Genomic DNA, 20,052 nt, shown 5'->3' on the forward strand with positions numbered 1-20,052 from the left:
CGAACAAGGGAGAGCCAGTAAGTATGATAAAATGTGAGGCTGGATGAACACAGCAGGCCAAGCAGCATCTCAGGAGCACAAAAGCTGACGTTTCGGGCCTAGACCCTTCATCAGAGAGGGGGATGGGGGGAGGGAACTGGAATAAATAGGGAGAGAGGGGGAGGCGGACCGAAGATGGAGAGCAAAGAAGATAGGTGGAGAGGGTGTAGGTGGGGAGGTAGGGAGGGGATAGGTCAGTCCAGGGAAGACGGACAGGTCAAGGAGGTGGGATGAGGTTAGTAGGTAGCTGGGGGTGCGGCTGGGGGTGGGAGGAAGGGATGGGTGAGAGGAAGAACCGGTTAGGGAGGCAGAGACAGGTTGGACTGGTTTTGGGATGCAGTGGGTGGGGGGGAAGAGCTGGGCTGGTTGTGTGGTGCAGTGGGGGGAGGGGATGAACTGGGCTGGTTTAGGGATGCAGTGGGGGAAGGGGAGATTTTGAAACTGGTGAAGTCCACATTGATACCATATGGCTGCAGGTTAACCCTGCAGCCATATGGTATCAATGTGGACTTCACCAGTTTCAAAATCTCCCCTTCCCCCACTGCATCCCTAAACCAGCCCAGTTCATCCCCTCCCCCCACTGCACCACACAACCAGCCCAGCTCTTCCCCCCCACCCACTGCATCCCAAAACCAGTCCAACCTGTCTCTGCCTCCCTAACCGGTTCTTCCTCTCACCCATCCCTTCCTCCCACCCCCAGCCGCACCCCCAGCTACCTACTAACCTCATCCCACCTCCTTGACCTGTCCGTCTTCCCTGGACTGACCTATCCCCTCCCTACCTCCCCACCTACACCCTCTCCACCTATCTTCTTTGCTCTCCATCTTCGGTCCGCCTCCCCCTCTCTCCCTATTTATTCCAGTTCCCTCCCCCCATCCCCCTCTCTGATGAAGGGTCTAGGCCCGAAACGTCAGCTTTTGTGCTCCTGAGATGCTGCTTGGCCTGCTGTGTTCATCCAGCCTCACATTTTATCATCTTGGAATCTCCAGCATCTGCAGTTCCCATTATCTCAGAGCCAGTAAGTATATGTACTCTGATTCCTAAAAGGAATTTGCTAAAATGCTGCACTAAGAGTTAATACGCAAATAAGGGCTTATGGAATTGAGGGGTGATTTATAAGCACAGATAGAGTAGTTGTTAATTGACTGAAAGAGTGGGGATAGCCAGACATTTTCAAGTTGGCAGGCTGTGACTAGGGAGTATTACAAAGAAGAATTGAGGCCTCAACAATTGATAACGTATGTTGATGTCTTTAACAAAGTGACTGAAAGTAATGCATCTAAATTAGCTAATTATACAAAGCCAGGTGAGATCAAGTTGTAAGGAAGACACAAAGGCTGCAAAGTGATATAGACAGGCTTAATGCAGTCTGGAGCTGGAGGAAAATAGGAGAACAGGCAGCATCAAACGAGCAAGAGAGTTGACGTTTTGGATCAGAACCCTTCATCAGGTCCTGATGAAGGGTCCTGTCCCAAAACATCAACTCTGCTGCTCCTCTGATGCTTACTGACCTCCTATGTACCTCCAGCTTCACACTGCATTAAGCCTGTCTATATCACTCTGCAGCCTTTGTGTCCCAGCATCTGCAGTCTCTCCAATATGGACAGATTAATTGCGTGGGCAACAAGGTGGTAAATGGACTGCGATTTGTGAAAGTGAGATTATTCATTTTGATTTGTAGAAATAAAAAAAAGCAGAATCTATCTTAAATGATACAAAACTTATAAATGTTGATGTTGAGAGATAATTCAGTGTATTCCTACACAGGATGGAAGAGATTAGCGTGCAAGCAATCACGAAAACAAATGCTGTTTTAACATGTAATTTAAGGAAATTAGAAGTCTTAGAGAGGTTGTCTCCCCTGGCTGGAGAATCTAAAACAGAATTAAATAATTAGAAAATTTAGAGCAATCGAGTGAGAAAATAAGGGGTCAAATTTTTGTGGCTGGGATGCAGAAAAATATCTTCTCACAAAGGATTGTGAATCTTGACAATACACTAACCCCAGAGGGTTGTAGAAGCATTATCATTGTATGTATTTAAAAGGCAGATTTTTGGTTTCATGGGAACCATGGGATTTAGGGAGCAGATGGAAAGTGAAGTTGAAGCCAAATGTCAGCCTTGATCAAATTGAATGGAGGATCTGACTCTGCGATTCATGTAGTCAATTAATTACTAAACATGTGGCAAGAGGTTGTTTGGACTAATTAGAGACAAAAAGGTGATTTATACTTCGAGATACAGGGCAAGGCTAGATTTCTCAGTGTCTTTGTTTACAAAGAAAGCGGGCACTGACACAATATCAGTAAAAGAGAAGTTGAGGTAAGCTGTCGGTAAGGATTTTCTAGAGAGGATAGTTCTATTTAAAAGTGGATAACTCAACTGTGCCGGATGGTTTATGCCTCAAGTTTCCTATGGAAACCGAGACAGCAAAACAGCTCACCATTACTTTCCTACATTCAGATTGGGCTAGCTTGTGGGGGAGATGCCAGAAGACTAGGAAGTGACAAATATTGAACCCTTGTTCAAGGACATTCCTAATAACTAAAGGGTGTCCATGATATTGTTAGTGGTGGACAAGATTTTGTGAACAATAATCAAGGGGAAAATATCAGTATCCATTTTGAGAGGACTAGTTAATCAAGGACATCCAGCATAAATTTATAAGGCTTTTTTTGTACATGAATAAACTAATTGAATATCTTGAAGTAACTGAAGGGAAAACAATGGGTAATGTCCAGATAAATTTTAAGATAGTGTTGGATACAGTAAAAGCTGATTAATAAAATTGTGACTAAGAATACGAATGTCAGCTGACGGAAAATATTAATTTAAGGACCAAAGACCATAAGTTCTGCTAAATAGTTATCTTTCATAACTGGAGAAAGCTAGATCGTGGAGTTCCTCAAGGGTTGGTGGTAGAATGACTGCTATTTTTAGTATCTAAAAGTGGAATAGAGACCAACATTTTTTTTAAAAATTGTCAATGCTGTCCAGCTCAGAGCAGTGACAAGCAGTATGATTCAGAGATAGTAAGAACTGCCGATGCTGGAGTTGGAGATGACACAGTGTGGAACACAGCAGGCCAGGCAGCATCAGAGGAGCAGGAAAGCTGACGTTTGATTCCATTTATATCCACCGAATATGATACCATTTGACTGCAGCAGAGCATCAGGCTAGCGGAGTAGGTGAAAAGAATCAATTTTAATACACAACGTGGGCTATGCATTTTGGCAGAATGAATCAGGAGATCTAATCCACAATTAATAAATCCTAGGAAGCGTGTTATAAGAATGATTTTAAAAGGCATAGGGCCTACTGAGAGAATAGTAAGCACATGGAATCTTGAGCTTCATAATTAAGAATGTTGCCTACAAAAAGCAGGGGGGTTCCACTGAATTTTCATGATGTTCTGGATAGACTAACATGTATTACATCCAGAATGGTTCCATGGTTGAGGGACTTCTGCCGCAAAGTTGGGTTTGTTATGCTGAGGCTCAAGCAGTTTATATTTCTTATCAAATTTCCATTCAAACCAACCATTTTATGATCAGTTTAGACAAGGCAGTCAAACAAGAGCTGTTCCCGTTATCTACAGTAAGTACAAAAATGATAATGGAATAGTGTAGGTCAGATGGGCTTCAGGTTGGTTTCACAGGTTGGCGCAACATCGAGGGCCGAAGGGCCTGTACTGCGCTGTAATGTTCTATGTTCTAAGTGCAAAGGAGCATAAATGAAGGCTTTGAACAAGAAGAGCAGAAGGAGCGCTGGACAGATTTTTTTAATGCTGTAAGTGATAATTATCTGGAATTCACTCCATTAACTGTGGCAAAAATGAGAACAGTGAGTGATTGCAAAAGGAATTTGGACGGACATTTGAGAGAATTAAACTCGCAGGTCTGGGAGGATAGAGTGGGAGAATGGGGTTAACTAGGTTTTTACAGAGAACTGGCATTGATCCAATAGACTGAACAGCCGCCTCCTGTCCAGTAATGACTTTGATATACTGTACTCAGACGTTTCGATGCCCTGCTGAGTGGATGCTGTCAGAGATGCTTTTTTCCTTATCTAACAGTAAACTGATGCCACATTTTGCCACACAAGCAGATGTAAACAGGTCTATAGCACTAATCAAAGAAGATTAAGAAGATGTATTCTTCTCAACATCCTGACCAAATTTTAATCCCACAACCACAATCCCTGAAACAAATTATAGGACAAATCATCTGCTGTTTTTTCGTAACAGATGACGATACTTCAGAATTAGTTTAGTATGAAGTGTTTTGAGATCATGAACAGCATTATATAAATGCAGGTTTTCTTGCATCAGTTCACAGGAAAGGAAAGTCTAAAGTGTACGTATTCACAAGACACTCACCCACTGTCCTTTTGAAAGAAGAATATGACAAATTTACTTGTAACTGATCTGATACCTGATACCTTTCTGTAACCATCAATTTAGGTGCCACTATAGAAACACTCGAGGATGCTTTGCTGATATTCTAGGTTACTTCAATTATGTCAGTCTCTATAACTGCACAGCATGACCGGAAGTTGGCTATATTACAAGTCGTTCAACTGGAAACTTCTGCATTTCTTCCAGGAAAAAAAATATTCATTTACAAAAAGGGCATTAAAAGAATTGACTAATGTTATAATTTTCTTCCAGTAAAAAGAGATGTTTGCGAATTAAATTTTGCCCTTCCCTCCATCCTCTCCACAAATACTCCCCATCTGTTTTAATATCAAAGAATAGGAAGAATGGGGCGAGAAAGCAGATGGCTGGCATGCATTTATGTTGGGTCAGTAATCTCACTTTACACGTTAGTTCCCTCTGGCCTAGAAAGTCAATCAAGCCTGATTTGTCATTTTAAGTTCCAATAAGTTACATGTTAGCTCACGTATAATTTACGTAATTTCTTTTCTCTGTCATATGGTATTCACATCAGTTGAACAGTACTGTTTTGATGAATTGCATTAAGGATAATGTTTAAAATGTGATTTTAAAAAAAAGTCCTCAAAAATATTGGACAAATGCTGGAGTCTGAAATCCACTGAGAATCATCTCATATTGTGTTTATGGAATAATTCTATTCTTATAAAATGGTCATTACATTGCAAATTCCTACTTAATGCAATCCTTGGATGTGGGTGGTATCAGCAAACCTGAGATTTGTAGCTGATGGTTAATTATTTCAATCAGGAGATGATGAATCATCATCTTTCTAGAACTGAATACCTTATTAGGCTACTTCAGAGGCACTTACGAGTCTGGCAGGAAGTGGAACCATAGTGACACTATCACCAGACTATTATTCCAGTGAAAGTAGGAACTGCAGATGCTGGAGAATCTGAGATAACAAGGTGTAGAGCTGGATGAACACAGCAGGCCAAGCAGCATCAGAGGAGCAGGAAAGCTGACGTTTCGCGCCTAGACCCTTCATCAGAAATGGGGGAGGGGAAGGGGATTCCGAAATAAACAGGGAGAAAGGGGGAGGTGGATAGAAGATGGATAAAGAAGAGGATAGATGGAGAGGAGGCAGACAGCTCAAAGAGGCAGGCGTGGAATCAGTAAAGGTGAGTGTAGTTGGGGAGTTAGAGAGGGGATAGGGCTGTCCAGGGAGGACAGACAGGTCAAGGGGGCGGGATGAGGCTAGTAGGTAGGAAATTGTGGTGGGGCTTGAGGTGTGAGGAGTGGATAGATGGGAGGACAGGTTAGGGAGGGAAGGAGAAGCTGGGCTGGTTTTGCGACGCGAGTTCCCAAGCAAAATATGAGGTGCTGTTCCTGAACCTTCGGGTGGCATCGTTGTGGCACTACAGGAGGCCCAGGATGGACAAGTCATCCAAGGAGTGGGAGGGGGAGTTGAAATGCTTCGTGACTGGAAGGCGCAGTTGTTTGTTGTGAACCCAACGTAGGTGTTGCGCAAGCAGTCCCCATGCCTCCTCTTGGTTTTCCCCAATGTAGCGCGAAACCAAGTGGAGGCTTGGGGACCGCTTTGTGGAACACCTACGTTAGGTTCACAACAAACAACTGCACCTTCCAGTCGCGAACCATTTCAACTTCCCCTCCCACTCCTTGGCTGACATGTCCATCCTGGGCCTCCTGCAGTGCCACAACGTTGCCAACGGAAGGCTGCAGGAACAGCACCTCGTATTTTGCTTGGGAACCCTGCAGCCCAATGGTGTCAATGTGGATTTCACAAGTTTCAAAATCTTCCCTCCGCCAACCGCGTCACAAAACCAGCCCAGCTTGTCCCCGCCTCTCTAACCAGTTCTTCCTCCCACCTGTCACCACCTCCTGCTTCAAGTCCCACCCCAATTTCCTACCTACTACCCTCATCCCGCCTCCTTGACCTGTCTGTCCTCCCTGGACTGACCTATCCCCTCCCTAACTCCCCACCTACACTCACCTTTACTGGCTCCACCCCCACCTCTTAAACCTGTCTGTTTCCTATCCACCCGTTAGGGTGGCACAGTGGTTAGCATTGCTACCTCACTGTGCCAGAGACCCGGGTTCAATTCCAGTGGCGGGTGGCTGTCTGTGTGGAGCTTGCACATTCTCCCCGTGTCTGCATGGGTTTCCTCCGAGTGCTCCGGTTTGGTCCCACAGTCCAAAGATGTGCAGGTTGGTTGGATTGGCCATGCTAAATTGCCCATAGTATTCAGGGAGGTGTAGATTAGGTGCATTATAGGGGGATGGGTCTGGGTGGGATGCTCTGAGGTTCGGTGTGAACTTGTTGGGCCGAAGGGCCTGTTTCCACAATGTAGGGATTCTAATTCTAATTCTATCCTCTCCTTTATCCATCTTCTATGCACCTCCCTCTCACTCCCTATTTATTTCAAAATCCCCCTTCCCGTTTCTGAAGAAGGGTCTTGGCCCGAATTTCCTGCTCCTCTGATGCTGCTTGGCCTGCTGTGTTCATCCAGCTCTACACCTTGTTATCTATTAATCCAGCGACCTAGGTTCTGGAGACAAATCCCACTGTTGCAGATGGTTTAATTTGATTTTAATTAATGTAACATCTGTGATTAAGTGTTGTCTTACTGGTGGCAGCAGAACCATTGCAGAATTTTGTAAAAACCTGTCTGGTTCATTAATGTCCTTTAAGGAAATCTATATGTGGTTCACATGCAACTCCAGGACCATAGCTATATGGTTTAAATTTCTTCTGAAATGACCTACTCAGCGAGCAACTACAACAATGTCTGACCTGAGTAATAAACGCCCACATCAACCAAGGCAACAGCAATGACAATACCCAATCAGTAACATCGCTCTGTTACTTGCATCCTGCTGTTCTTGAGTCTGAACTCCACAGAGTCATAGAATCTCTACAGTGTGGAAGCAAGCCATTTGGCCTATTGAGTCCACATTGATCTTTCCAAGAGCATCCTTCCCATACTCAGCCCCTTACCCCGTCTGTAACTCTTCATTTCCCATGGCTAATCCACCTAGCCTAAACATCCCTGAACATTGTGGGCAATTTAGCATGGCCTATCCATTAAAACTGCACATCATTAGACAGAGGAAACCACAGCATCCGAAAGAAACGCACGCAGCTCAGGGAGAATGTGCAAACACCACATAGATGGTCACCCAAATGTGGAGTCAAACCTGAATCCCTGGCATTGAGAGGCGGCAGTACTAACCACTGAGCCACCCTGTCTGTGCCAAGTTTTCAGCCTGCATGGTTCTCAGATATTCCCTGAGCGGCAGAAGAAGAGAATTTGTTTAACAATTTACCATGACATCTCCACATCTCCCAAGTATTTCACAGCATGAATTGCTTGAGCCTAAGGAAACACAGCAGCTGATTTTGATGTGATTGATTCAGGGATGAAAATTGATCCGGACACTGGACTCTTTGAAGAACAGCTTCTTAATGCTAACATGTAAAAGCAGACAGGAATTTGATTTGATTTGCTGACGAAGCTTGATATCTCTGAAAATGTACTGCTTCTTTTATATGTAAATTATAAGCACAAACATTGATGTGGGTTTGAAGCTTTAGTCTTTCTGACGAAACAGCAAAACCTCAAACAGCTGAGCTAACTGACGAGATAAAAATAGCTGGAAAATATGACTGGAGGTGCATTGTTCCAGCAGCAAGGCAAATGTAGAAGCTGAGTAAATATACTTGGAGAAGCCTTTCCTGATCCACTTGTGGGGCTTAACCACACAATCTGTGGGTCCTGCAGGATTGCTCAAAACTGGGCCATAACATTACCAGATCCTTGGCAATCCACTAATCTGAAATGATATTTTGTCTGACGTTTTGTCACAAAATTGCTTTGCTAGCTATTGGTTAGAAGTTGATTTTGCTTCTCCTTCAGCATAAGGTATCTACCAGTTCAGAAGAAGACCAACAAATGATCTAAATTCATATTTGCCAGTAGGCGTCTTGCTGATTCGCCCTCCAGGAATACATTCTTTACTGATTTCCCCCAGCTGCCAAACATGAGATTACGTGTGTGTATTATTCTAGTGTTCTGTAGCATGAAACTTAGAAACTAATAAGTTCAGTGTCTGCTGGGGAGCTGTTTATACACGCACTGGATTTGGCTTCCTCAAGCAGAGAAAAATCCCATGTCCCAAGCATCAACTTGATCAGCTTGTTAACAATCCCTAGTTTAAATACAGTGAACATATTGTAATTTGTTTAATACGCAGGCACAACTCATCTGCTCTATTTAAGTGGGAATAAAAGAAATTGCCTGGAAGACTCAAAATTCTATATATTGGTCAACTTCAGATAAGAAAGTTACCGCGTAATCAGTAATTTAATCACTTTAGTTTAACTCAGTTGAAGGACAAGAAACAAACTTATCCCTATTTCTTTAATTGATCTTGAATGATGGAGAATACTGCTCCTTTTATTACCTCCAGCAATGACCCATAATACCAGTTCAGTTAATTCATCTGAAAGCAATAGTGGAATAAGTGCCCATTTCTGCCATAATTGCACCCTTTAACACACTTGGTTGCAATGCATGATGGATACCAGCATTTATGTGCTATTTGTTTGTTTAAATGTTCATTCCCATTGAGATTGAGGTTAAGGCTTCCTTGAGAGCCTCAAATTTGAAAATCTGGGATTTGTTCAAACTCTGGTTCCCACGTAGAAAAGGCACAATTCACTTGCGTGCTCATCAAACAGTATTTTATGACTATTTATCAGAAATTACTTTATTTCCTGTTTCACACAGATTAGTATGTGTAAGTGCACTGCAGTCTAGACAAACAATTTAATGGCCCTCATTTTAGGTTTATTTTGAGTTACTATAATAAATAGGTCAAACTTACTTAGACACTGAACAAATGTTGTTAATGTTTGTCCAGCAAAAGTACAGTCCAATATTTGGGGCCCAGATGGAAAGAGAACACTGTCATAATTTGATCCTTATCAAAAATACTCTGGCAATGACCCTCAAGGACAGAATATAGCCATACTCAATGGTTAGCTCCTGGTACGAAAGCTTGCAGATTTGGTCATGTTGTATACCATGTCATTTTACCCTCATTATTTGTAATTTTCTTGTTGGGTGACTAAAAAGAAATTAAGAGCAATGGTTCCACAGTAACTTCTTTCACGCCGAATGCAGGCATACCTTGTCTCTGCTGCAGGATGAATACTTTAGAGTAAGTGAAAGAGTACCTGGCACTTTCCAATAAGTTGGTACTCAAGGAGAAAATTAGGTGGGACAGGATGGGAATTACGAGACAAGGAAAACAGAAATTGACAGAAAAACTCAGTTATGGAACTGGAGTTCTGAAGAAGGACCACTAGGTCCAAAACGTTAAGTCTGCTTTCTCTCTGCAGATGCTGCCAGACCTGCTGAGTTTAATTAGCAATTTCTGTTTTTGTTTCCAGTTTCCGGCATCTGCAATTTTTTATTTTGTTGGGGAGGGAGTTCCAAGAGTTGCCCTGCCTAAACAGAATCCAAAATGCATCTTGACTGATTCATATTACATTTGCTGAACCTGATAAAATGTGAATTTTACCTGAGCAAAGTGGTCAGAATTTAATTAAAGTGAAGATTATTTGATTTGATGAAAACGTGTACACTGTGTTCTGTGTTTCTCTTGTATCGTGTAACACAAATGGTATCATTGGCTTCCAGCTTCCATACTCATTTAAGTAATTTTTTATTATGATTTGCCAAAATGATAGCTTAAGTTATTATGGTCTACTTTGAATTAATTGAGATTAATCAATTTTTGCTGAATAATTTCTGTTTTCCTCTCATCCTTCAGACAAATCGGAATATTCTGGGAGCTCATCTATTTCAATGCCTATTAAATTTGCCTCTGATTAACATTTTCTCTTTATTTCCTTTAGACTCAATGTTATCTCTGTCTGATATCAGTGACGGCAGTGATCTGGTAAAAAGAAAAAATGAGAATGTTTTCCTGCTTGTTCCAGATTCCTTTCCCATAATCTTAACCCTTTCAGTAATGCTGGGAGATCCCTTCATATGCAGAAAATGAAAAGATTGTCATTCTCCAGGCATAACCTGTCATTCTGATCTTTGGTTTTGCTAAGTGAAAATGATTGAGTAGCAAGTATAAAGCACAATCAACACATTTTCTACTCAGGCATAATTTTCTAGCCCATATAAATGCAGAGAGCCAAATGGCCTTCTCTCCGGTTGTATTATTCTATGGTTCACTTCACTTGTGAATGTTCTGACTTAAAATTTACCTAAGTCTATTCATATCCTACTTTGTCAATTCCAATCCACAGTCCTCTGACAACGTAGTTCAGATCTGATCTTCCATTCCTCTTTTTTTAATATAGGGGTAGCAGTTTGTGTGATGTTAAATCATAGCAAACATTTAGCGAGTTTTGAGAAGATTTGTAGCTCAGGTTGAGGTTCTGGATGAGTTTGCTCGCTGAGCTGGAAGGTTAGTTTTCAGATGTTTTGACACCATTCTAGGTAACATCATCAGTCAGCCTCCGGTGAAGCGCTGGTGTTACGTCCCACTTTCTATTTATCTGTTTAGGTTTCCTTGGGTTGGTGATGTCATTTCCTGTATTGGTGATGTCATTTCCTTTTTTTCTCAGAGGATGGTAGATAGGCTCCAAATCAATGTGTTTGGACATTCAGTTGTACAAAAATTAACTCTTTAACATGTTTTCATGAGTTTCTGAATTGAGAAAAGATTGAGGAGGATGACTCTTAGAAATTATGAAAATAATTGACAGAACACCAGGAACCTTGAGGGTGTTCTAGTTTGTATATTTAATGCCAGAAGTAAACACACTCAGAACCAAAGTGACATCTTCTGAGCTGATAATGTTGTGCAGAAATAGGTAGACTTGAATGTCACATCATCCAAGAGCCTATCGAATGGCAGAGCAGGTTTGAACAGCTGAATGTCCAAATCCTCCTCTGAATTTGCATGTTTGTTTGAGATGCATGTTCAGACTGTTCTCTGACAGTGAGAATTCAATGTCTTTTTTTCCTCCTTTTCCTGTTCAAAGTTGAACTTAGCTGCTTAATACTATGGTACAATCTAATTTCCAGTTAGTGCACATGTAGGTGAAGAAGGGTGTAATTTGTTGAGAAACCTTAAAGTTGTATTCTTAAGCAACACTTAAACTGTAATTTTAAGTAGTTACTTGCTCTTCCTAACTTAACTTCTTCCCTGAGATTATGGGTACACTGCTACAGTAAATGGGCTGCAGTGGTTTAAGAAGGCAGCTCACCACCTCCTTCTCAAGGTGTGGCCAATAAATGCTGGCCAATCAGTGATGCCCACATCCTGTTAATGAATGTATGAAAGAAAATGTCCTAACACTAGCTTGCTTAACTATCACTTCTTGAGTGGCTACTTAATCAAGGACCAGATTCCACTCACTTCTATAAAGCTTATTCAAGGATGACAGGTTTAATGTTTGGTTATCCCAGCCTTATGACTTTCAGCAAGTTCTTCCCAGCTTTACTGTGATTTGGTTTGTTCTTCCTACTTACACTGTTTCTAATTCCCTATGCTATCCTTTGAGTGCTAACAGTGAATCCCTACCACAGAGCCTTGTGGTTGAAGGATAAAGTTTACCTTCTGTTCTATTAGGATAAACTATGCATCTCTGGAAAATGTCAAGGGAAAAAGCTTGAAACTCGTATTTTTAACTTTTGACTCTTGTGCAGCTCTTGGATTAATTGAAGAATCCTGAAGATGATACGCAAATGACACTGGGAGTTAAGAGTGCATTGAATGAACAATATAAAAAAGATTATTCAAACAATTTAAATGTATTAAAAGCTTCTCTCATCTCACTGCCATTTGCTTTCACTGGGAGGCCTGGAATCTCTATTGGTTTAACCTACCCACAACCAAAGGTTTAACAAATGGTATTGAACAAATGTAGCCCAAGGTAAAGGCCTGGGTCTGTTGAATGGCTGCATCATTTCGCATGAATATGGTAAACATTTTCCAAACCTACCTGATGGTTCAGTATGAAATCATGGGCTCTTCCACTGCAGTATTTGGAAGTCACTTGTCCCAGGAGAGAATTCTGCCTTCCCAGTAAGATAAGATCCCACTGACTGCACAGATGTGAATGTCATTTTCAGATGGTGGCTTTCTCATTGCTCCTTCTCTGTTGCCAAGTTCAATGGTATTCATGTAGGAACCCTCATGATATCATTGCATTTGTGTAAAATAATTGTTTATTTTTTTTCTACTTTATGTAACGAGGCAAGGTGAGGATCATTCTTCGTGTAGTTTGGTTTCCATTTTCTTAAACTTCTCGATGAGGGAAGATTCTCTGTGGGGAGTGGGGAGTAAGAAATGATTGGCTCCAGCTCCTCAAAAAATAAATGATACCCATGTATGACCCAAAGGAGTAAGTGTGGTCAGAAAATTCATCTATCAGGATTCAGGAGCACCAAAGCTAAGCCTGAATTTGTTTCGATCAGTAGTCACAGCCACTTTACAGTCAGAATTATTAGGTGGCAGTCAGTCGCGAGGAATGTGACTTTTTCCTTCGATCCCCTTGCCCATTTTATTTTATGTGGGACAGCAGAACAGTGATAAACTACTTAGTGACGACTATATGAAGTAAACCTTCAACAGAAATACAGCTTCAAGAAATCCCTGGTTAAAAATTGGAATCTCGCTCTTGACAAGTGTGTCACTTGTGCTTAGACAATGGCTACTGTAATTTCTGGGAAAAGGTAGTGACCACTTGGCAGTTCAGTTGAAAGTGCCTCTGTGATGGTTAAATTTGAAGAGTAGGATTATAAATATAGGTAGAACCTTTTGAGTGGAATGTGTATGAATTTATGTAACCATTCTTCTTTGGCTTTCTGTGGCATTTGTTTCATCGGTTTGGTTATTTAAATTGAGGCCAGTGAAAGGCTTATCCAAAATAAATTGTTGTGCATTTGTGTGGTTTCACTAATCTTTTTGCATTTAAATTGTTTTATCTCACCACTTTCCCTCTGCTCTGTCCCAAACCCGTTCCCTCTATTTTCAGCATGCTTCACTATCAATGACTCTTAACCTTTACAATATCTGCATGCTATTTCAATGATGCCAAGCGTAGAGATTATCAGAAATCTCTATTTATTTTGCCAGGGGATAACCATTAACCTGACAATCCTAGTCAACAAAATACTTCAATCTCTAGCCTGTTGCCAGATGCAAAGCATTCATCGACAGCCTGTTGTGACCTAAAAAGGATACCCACATGGGATATCCCATGCCATCAACACCATTTGAATTTCAACCTTTCCAGGCACAACTGAGTATGAACATTGGAGTGAGGAAAATTTGATGTTTAGCTGACCTGATACCCAAGATGTTTAAATTCACTAGGTGGTATTAAAGTATCAGTGATATCTTCATAATCGCTCATTTTAGCTTCAAGTATCCTGATAATAAATTCTCATTGTTGCCCAGCCTAACTGGAATCTTGCTGATGAGTTGTTGGTATTGTCATTCAGTCGTAATATTTTCTGTCCTGGAATCATGCCTGAAATATTGGAAACTTCGTAGCTTCAGGAGTCTGATCTCCAATTGCTAAAGTTATTGATTATAATGTTGCAACACAACAGGAAGGCTAATTTCCTGTGTCTTCTATCTTTACCCAGCTAATCGAAGAGGCAATGCTATGACCTCTGTTCTTGCCAAAGAACTTACCAAGGACGATGCCATCAGTCAGACTGTAAGTAAGAAACAGAAAGTAGATAATGAAGCTAAAAAAGTCACAACACCGATGGAACAAGACGAGATGTTGGAGAGCATTCTTACACGCTCCAATTAAACCCATAGGAAAATGCCTGGAATTTAATATCCTGTGCCATAAATTCATCGATTTTGGTTTGATGTTTTTGAAATAATCTCAGTGTGTTATAGTTGGATTTTTTGGGACTAATTTAATCTCACCTGCACATGGTGTCTCTAGCCAGACTATGGTGCAGGTGGCTTCTTGTACATTTAAAATGGGGCAGTGCGGCTGATACTTGAATGCGTAATACTGTTCTCTTATATAAATTTTTGGCAATGCTGCAGTGCAGATTTTGTCTCGTGTAGATGACCCGCTCATATTTTGGGTGCCTTTACTTATTTTCAAGTTTTAAGCACATCTGTTGATTCTCATCTTTGGTGAGTTTTATGTCAAACTCACGAGTTATTGAGATAAAAATAAACTTGTTTGCACATCAGCCTCATAGGCCACTTAAAATAAATCAGTAGGTGTTTCAAATCACATTTATTCTTAATAGTGTTGTAAAATATTTGATTGGAGATGGAGAGGAAACATTCTTATTGTATCACAGATTGCACATGACTATTAATAGACATGTGGTATAAGAGCTGACAATAAATAGCAAGCCGCTATAGTACAGAAGCACTTGACCCATCCTTTTTAAACATCAATGTGCAGCATTGAGAGACACATACAGTATAAAAACAAAGTGTTGATTATTTTATGAACTATAAAGCCAAAAGTTTAAAATAAATAGTAATGATAGTCATTATGTTATGAAGTTTGAGAGGCAGAAATTCCACTGTGCTTATGCCATTTTTAATACTATAGCCTCTTTGCTACACAGCTGAATTTTTTTCTTTCTCTCCTGCCCTGTCCACTGCAATATTGGTGCAGTGACTCTGAAGCTCAGAAATTGGAAAGTACTCCAGCATTTGCTTTTTCAGCTCCACTGCACTTATGATCTTGCACCTTACAGAGGTGGTTTCCACTCTGATAAGGATCACATTTTGGAATTTTCTGACGAATTAACCATTGCCAAAATGGCATATATTACTTTGAAAGCTGTAGTTAACTTATTTTTTACTTATTTTGAGCCCATTCATGAATTAGTATGGCAAACTGTGTTGCATGATTCCTATCACCCTGTTCACATGAAGCTTCCTAAACTTTGCTGGATCATTCCTGTCTGTTTGTTTTCTCTCTCAATTCTATTTCCATTTCTATTTTTATGCCTTTGACAAAATCCTAAAAAAAGTTCTGTTGCAACAGTTGGGTTGGTCTAACATCCACGATCATCATCTATCAATGCCCCTGGGGGGAGAAAACAAGATTTCTTTTACCAAATTACATGATTTGTTATGTCGCTGTTGGAAAATATTTCCCCCTTATTTCTATTCTGTTCTGGTCCCCCAGTTTCTACTCTAATCATTGTTTCTGTAGGGTAAAATATAGTCTGTACATGTTGGTACATGTTTGTTGTTAATATTCATGACAGTTCATCTAGTTTAGCTGAGAAAATGATCATTTATGCATTCAAGGTCCATTCAATTAAATTTCCTTCCACGTACAACATGTCATATCCACACTGCAGGATGGGAAATGAGGAAACAATTCAAAACAAAGCTCTATCACTTTCTCACAACTTGAAATTAGAGAGAAAATGAGAACTGGAGGAAAATGCCCCCAGATGTGCCTTCCATTAATTGACTAAAATATTACCATTGTTCATTCTAAAACCTTCGCAGTTAGGGTTGTGAGGTTTTAAATCCTGACTAAGTAAATGTTTGACCATAATACTTTCTCAACTACTAATTTATTTTAGGTGGCTCTGACTTAACAATTCAGGTGATATACTGCTGTATTCTTTCTGATTGATCCCTGCTGAGTCCCGTCATCTGTACAAAGTGATGGGAATTGCCTTGGGGTTCATAGGATTTTACTGCTGTGTTTTGACATGCTCTGGAGGATATGTGAACCTTTTCACACCTTGATCAATAGCTGTAACTTCTCTACCAGCTTTTTTGGGGGGTAGTTAGGAATATTTTTCCACTAAATAGTTTTCTTTAAGCTTTGAAAATATCAAGTGATTGGGGTGCAATTTCACTTTTTCAAGTATTTTTCTTACTACCTACAAGCAAATCCGCACTTTACAGGTGATTCTTTTTACAGAATTTGTATTTCAAAGATTTAAATTGTATTTGACTAGTAGAACCTCTGTATAGTTCACAACATGTACACTTGAGGTGCTCTGATGAATGAAAAATGGTTAATTTGCTGAAGAATTATATCACAAAAAGCATCCACTAGTCCTTGACTTTCACTGGCATCTGGTTAATTCTCCCTTTTAATTATTTACTGCCTTCTGGATTTGAGCAGTTCATGCAACTAGAATCCTTTCAACATGTAAACCTGTCTCAACTTGTTGGAACAAAATCCATTCAGCTATCAGAAAACTGCAATTGCACTAATTCATGGCAATCGATAAAATTGAAACATTATTTGAGTAATTTTTTAAGAGATTTGTAAAGAATGTTTGAAATCCTTAGTTGCATATTGTCAAAATTAAACATACATCAATCCTGACCAGGACTGTACGTCAACCTCTAATAGTTTCCTCTATTTGTCACAAGCATCTTAATGTACTGTCCCAGGTAGGTCTCAATTTTCCATTCAAAGCCAGTTTCTGAGCAGTAACAAATCACTTGCCCTAGCACAGAAGTTGTTAGATTATGACGCTGTGAGTCAACTCTAATTTGAGTGATTTGAACTGTCCACCTAGTAAAATCTACAATACAGAATTAGTTCATGACTAAATAACTGTGAATGTTAAACGTCAGTCTAATGTACCACTTGGGATCAGGTGCAACTGGAATTTCCTTCCTTCCTTCCTCTTAGATCAGTTCTGTATGCCAAGTGATTTTGTTCAACCAAAGAATATTCATTGTCCTGCATTGTAATATAATTGCAGTGTCACCAATATTGTGTCATAACACTGGTTCTTCTGCTAGCCCATGTCAAAACATTCTTAGTTTTTAACATATGACTGCTCCTTGGCATGAGCATTTTCTAAATTTTATATAATGTCATGATTATGGGTCGGTCAAGTATACTGAACTAGAGCCGGTGTTGTTATTTTGCCTTTCTTTTATCTTTATTAATTCCAGCCATTCCCCCTCTGCTGGTAGTGGGCTTTCATCATTGACGCTGTAATGTGGATTCTTGGTGCTTTAATGTTCGGTGAATGCACTGGAACTTGAATGCATTTAGGTCCAAGGGAAGTGCTTTTCCATCCACCATAATTGTTACACTTAAGCAATACTCCAGGTGTTTTTTTGGTAACTAGGGCCGTAGAGCTTAGACATTCTTAATGTGTAAATGGTAGTAGGCTGGCCTCTATGACTTTAGAAAGGACATGGTTCATTAAGGACCAGGCAATTTGGGGTAAAGTTACAGGTGATTTCATTTCTTTTGGGATGTGTGAGTTGTATAAGAGAGTAATTTGTTTGAATTATTTCAACTTCGCCCTGAAAGGCACTGCCCCTTGCTGGAAACAGTTCTCTGACAGGCTTTCCACCATTTTCTAAATTGTCATTCTTTCCTACATGTGACGAGGCAGTTGATGACTAACTGCCAATTATTCACCCCTGGAGAGAATCACGACTGATCCAATTCTTAAAGTCTCTATGTACTGAACACTGGATACTCCAGAGTTACATTAAAAAGCTGCACTGAGTGAAGGAAAAGTCCTGCTGGAACAATTCATGAATATGTACTGTAAATGTGGCTATTGTTGACTTTATATATTGAAAATGCCAGAATTCCCCTGAAACAAATGCTATTTTAAGCACTTTGAGGATGACGATGATGAGGTAATCATAAGAAAAAGTGGTATCAAAATAAGGATTCATCCAAATGAACTAACTAAGATATGAAATGCATGGATTTTTGAGGAGGTGATGTCAGACATCTTTTTATTCTACTGACTGCTTTATGGAAGATCTGAGAAATACATGTTCCATTTATATATGACTCTTGTAGGTTTACACAATTACTGAGCCCTGTATGTTGATTAAAATTGTCACCTATTTCGAATCATGGGTAGGGTACCATAGAGTAGTGCCACTACTAGAATTATTTCCTTTCGTTTTGAATATGTAAAGGCTGCAAAGGAAAATACTAGGAAGTTGTAAAGTGATTTATTTTCTGCAATTATTTCATATATGTATATTATTTTGATTATACATGTTCACAGTTTTGTTTGAGAATATGTCTACGTTAGTAAAAGTTGCTGGTCAGCTAGTTTTGAATTTCTCTTGCCTGCCATGCTAGTATCCTGTTTATTGCAATGTTTTAAATATAGGATCCCCACGATAACATCTGTTGTTTTCCTGGTCTCTACATTTTCTTCAATGCTGGAATCTTGACCATGGAAAGAGTACCTCTGCAAAACGGTTGGCAGCAAACTCATGTAACACTTAAAGGTATAAATTTGGGAACAAATGTCCCAAGTGACCTTGACCCATATAACTCACCAATACTGAGAGGAGCTGAACTCCTGAGTTAGACTCCTACATACTAGAACTCTTAATTTCTCTCCTCCAACTCTCATCATTTGCCCTACTGCTTTATGCATCTTCAAATAAATAAAGAAATATGTAATAAATAATTTAGATATTTTTAGAGTTATGGATGGCATTATATAAGGGTCACGTGTTGTGGCTTGATGGTGTAGTGATGTATGCTGCTTCAGAAGGATTTTCTGCAAGTCACTGCTGGAATAGAACTATATCAGAGAATGAATGTAATTTTTACAATAATTCTACTGTAGAGTGACTGTTTATATCCATAATTTGTAAGTAAGTCCAATTGGAAAGCAATTCCATCGGGTTTACCAGGCATCATGTAACATGAGTGTAAGTGAGGAATGTCCTGTATGCTACTACTAATACCTGCCCAGGGATAACCTGTCAAAATTGTTATTCATTCAGTGTTGCGTTATTCAGAAAAATGTTATTAAATGTTGTCAAACCACTGTTGATTTTTATTAGATTGTTTTCTATGTGCAGTCAGGAAGTTGCCTTCACAATTAATTAGCTACACTGGAGGATCGAATGCAAGAAAATTCCAGAATATTGTGCTGTTTTCCTTAGTAATAACGATGGTTTGTTTTATTTTACTGTAACAATGTCACTGGAGCTGTAAGGGCTAAATTAGTATTATTTATCCTCCGCAAAGTCAATGAAACTGTAAAATACACAAAAATCAGCATCACTTTTATAGGTTCTCTCTCTCTCAACAGCATTTGAATGTGATGAAATATGTGTTCTAATTGTTTGGAGTAAAAAAAACTATGGCCTGAGGTATTTAAAGCTTGTGACTATTAAGCCATTTCATCTCATTTCATAGTGCAGGCACCAAGAATCTAAATGGGCCGAAGCTGAGACTTTTAAATTTAAGGAATATTCTGAAAATAATGAAATATGCTTTCTTTTCCAGGAATTTTCTTTTTTCATACAAATTTGTTTCTTGCTTTGATATCTAATTGTATCAGATTTCTGATTTGAATTGTAAATAATAAAAAATATTTTATCAAACTGTGTTGCTTTGTCAGTTTTTTTTTGAATTAGTGATATCTTGCTGCTACAAAGATCAGATTTTCATCAACTTTAGTACCTTTTTCCGAAGTGGCTAACTTTAAGGTATCTATGACAGTATTACCTCTTTCTCCATTCCTGCAAGGCTTCAACATGCCCACACAAAATCTTCTATCCTTTTAAATTTGTTATGATAATGA

At 39.7% G+C, this 20,052-nt stretch overlaps 1 protein-coding gene across 2 annotated transcripts in view; it reads left to right on the top strand.

Moving 5' to 3' along the window:
• The window catches only part of LOC125458225 (protein diaphanous homolog 1-like), a 324,879-nt gene extending 305,027 nt beyond the window's left edge, over positions 1 to 19,852 (top strand). For both annotated transcript variants that reach the window (XM_059650539.1, XM_059650540.1), the window contains one exon: positions 14,140 to 19,852. In XM_059650539.1, coding sequence (XP_059506522.1) covers positions 14,140 to 14,312 — 173 coding nt within the window. In that variant the 3' untranslated portion in view covers positions 14,313 to 19,852. The remainder of the gene's footprint in view (positions 1 to 14,139) is intronic.
• The last annotated feature ends 200 nt before the right edge of the window (positions 19,853 to 20,052 follow it).

Source organism: Stegostoma tigrinum, chromosome 13 (assembly GCF_030684315.1).
Source record: "Stegostoma tigrinum isolate sSteTig4 chromosome 13, sSteTig4.hap1, whole genome shotgun sequence".
In the NCBI taxonomy this organism is placed as follows: Eukaryota; Metazoa; Chordata; class Chondrichthyes; order Orectolobiformes; family Stegostomatidae; genus Stegostoma; species Stegostoma tigrinum.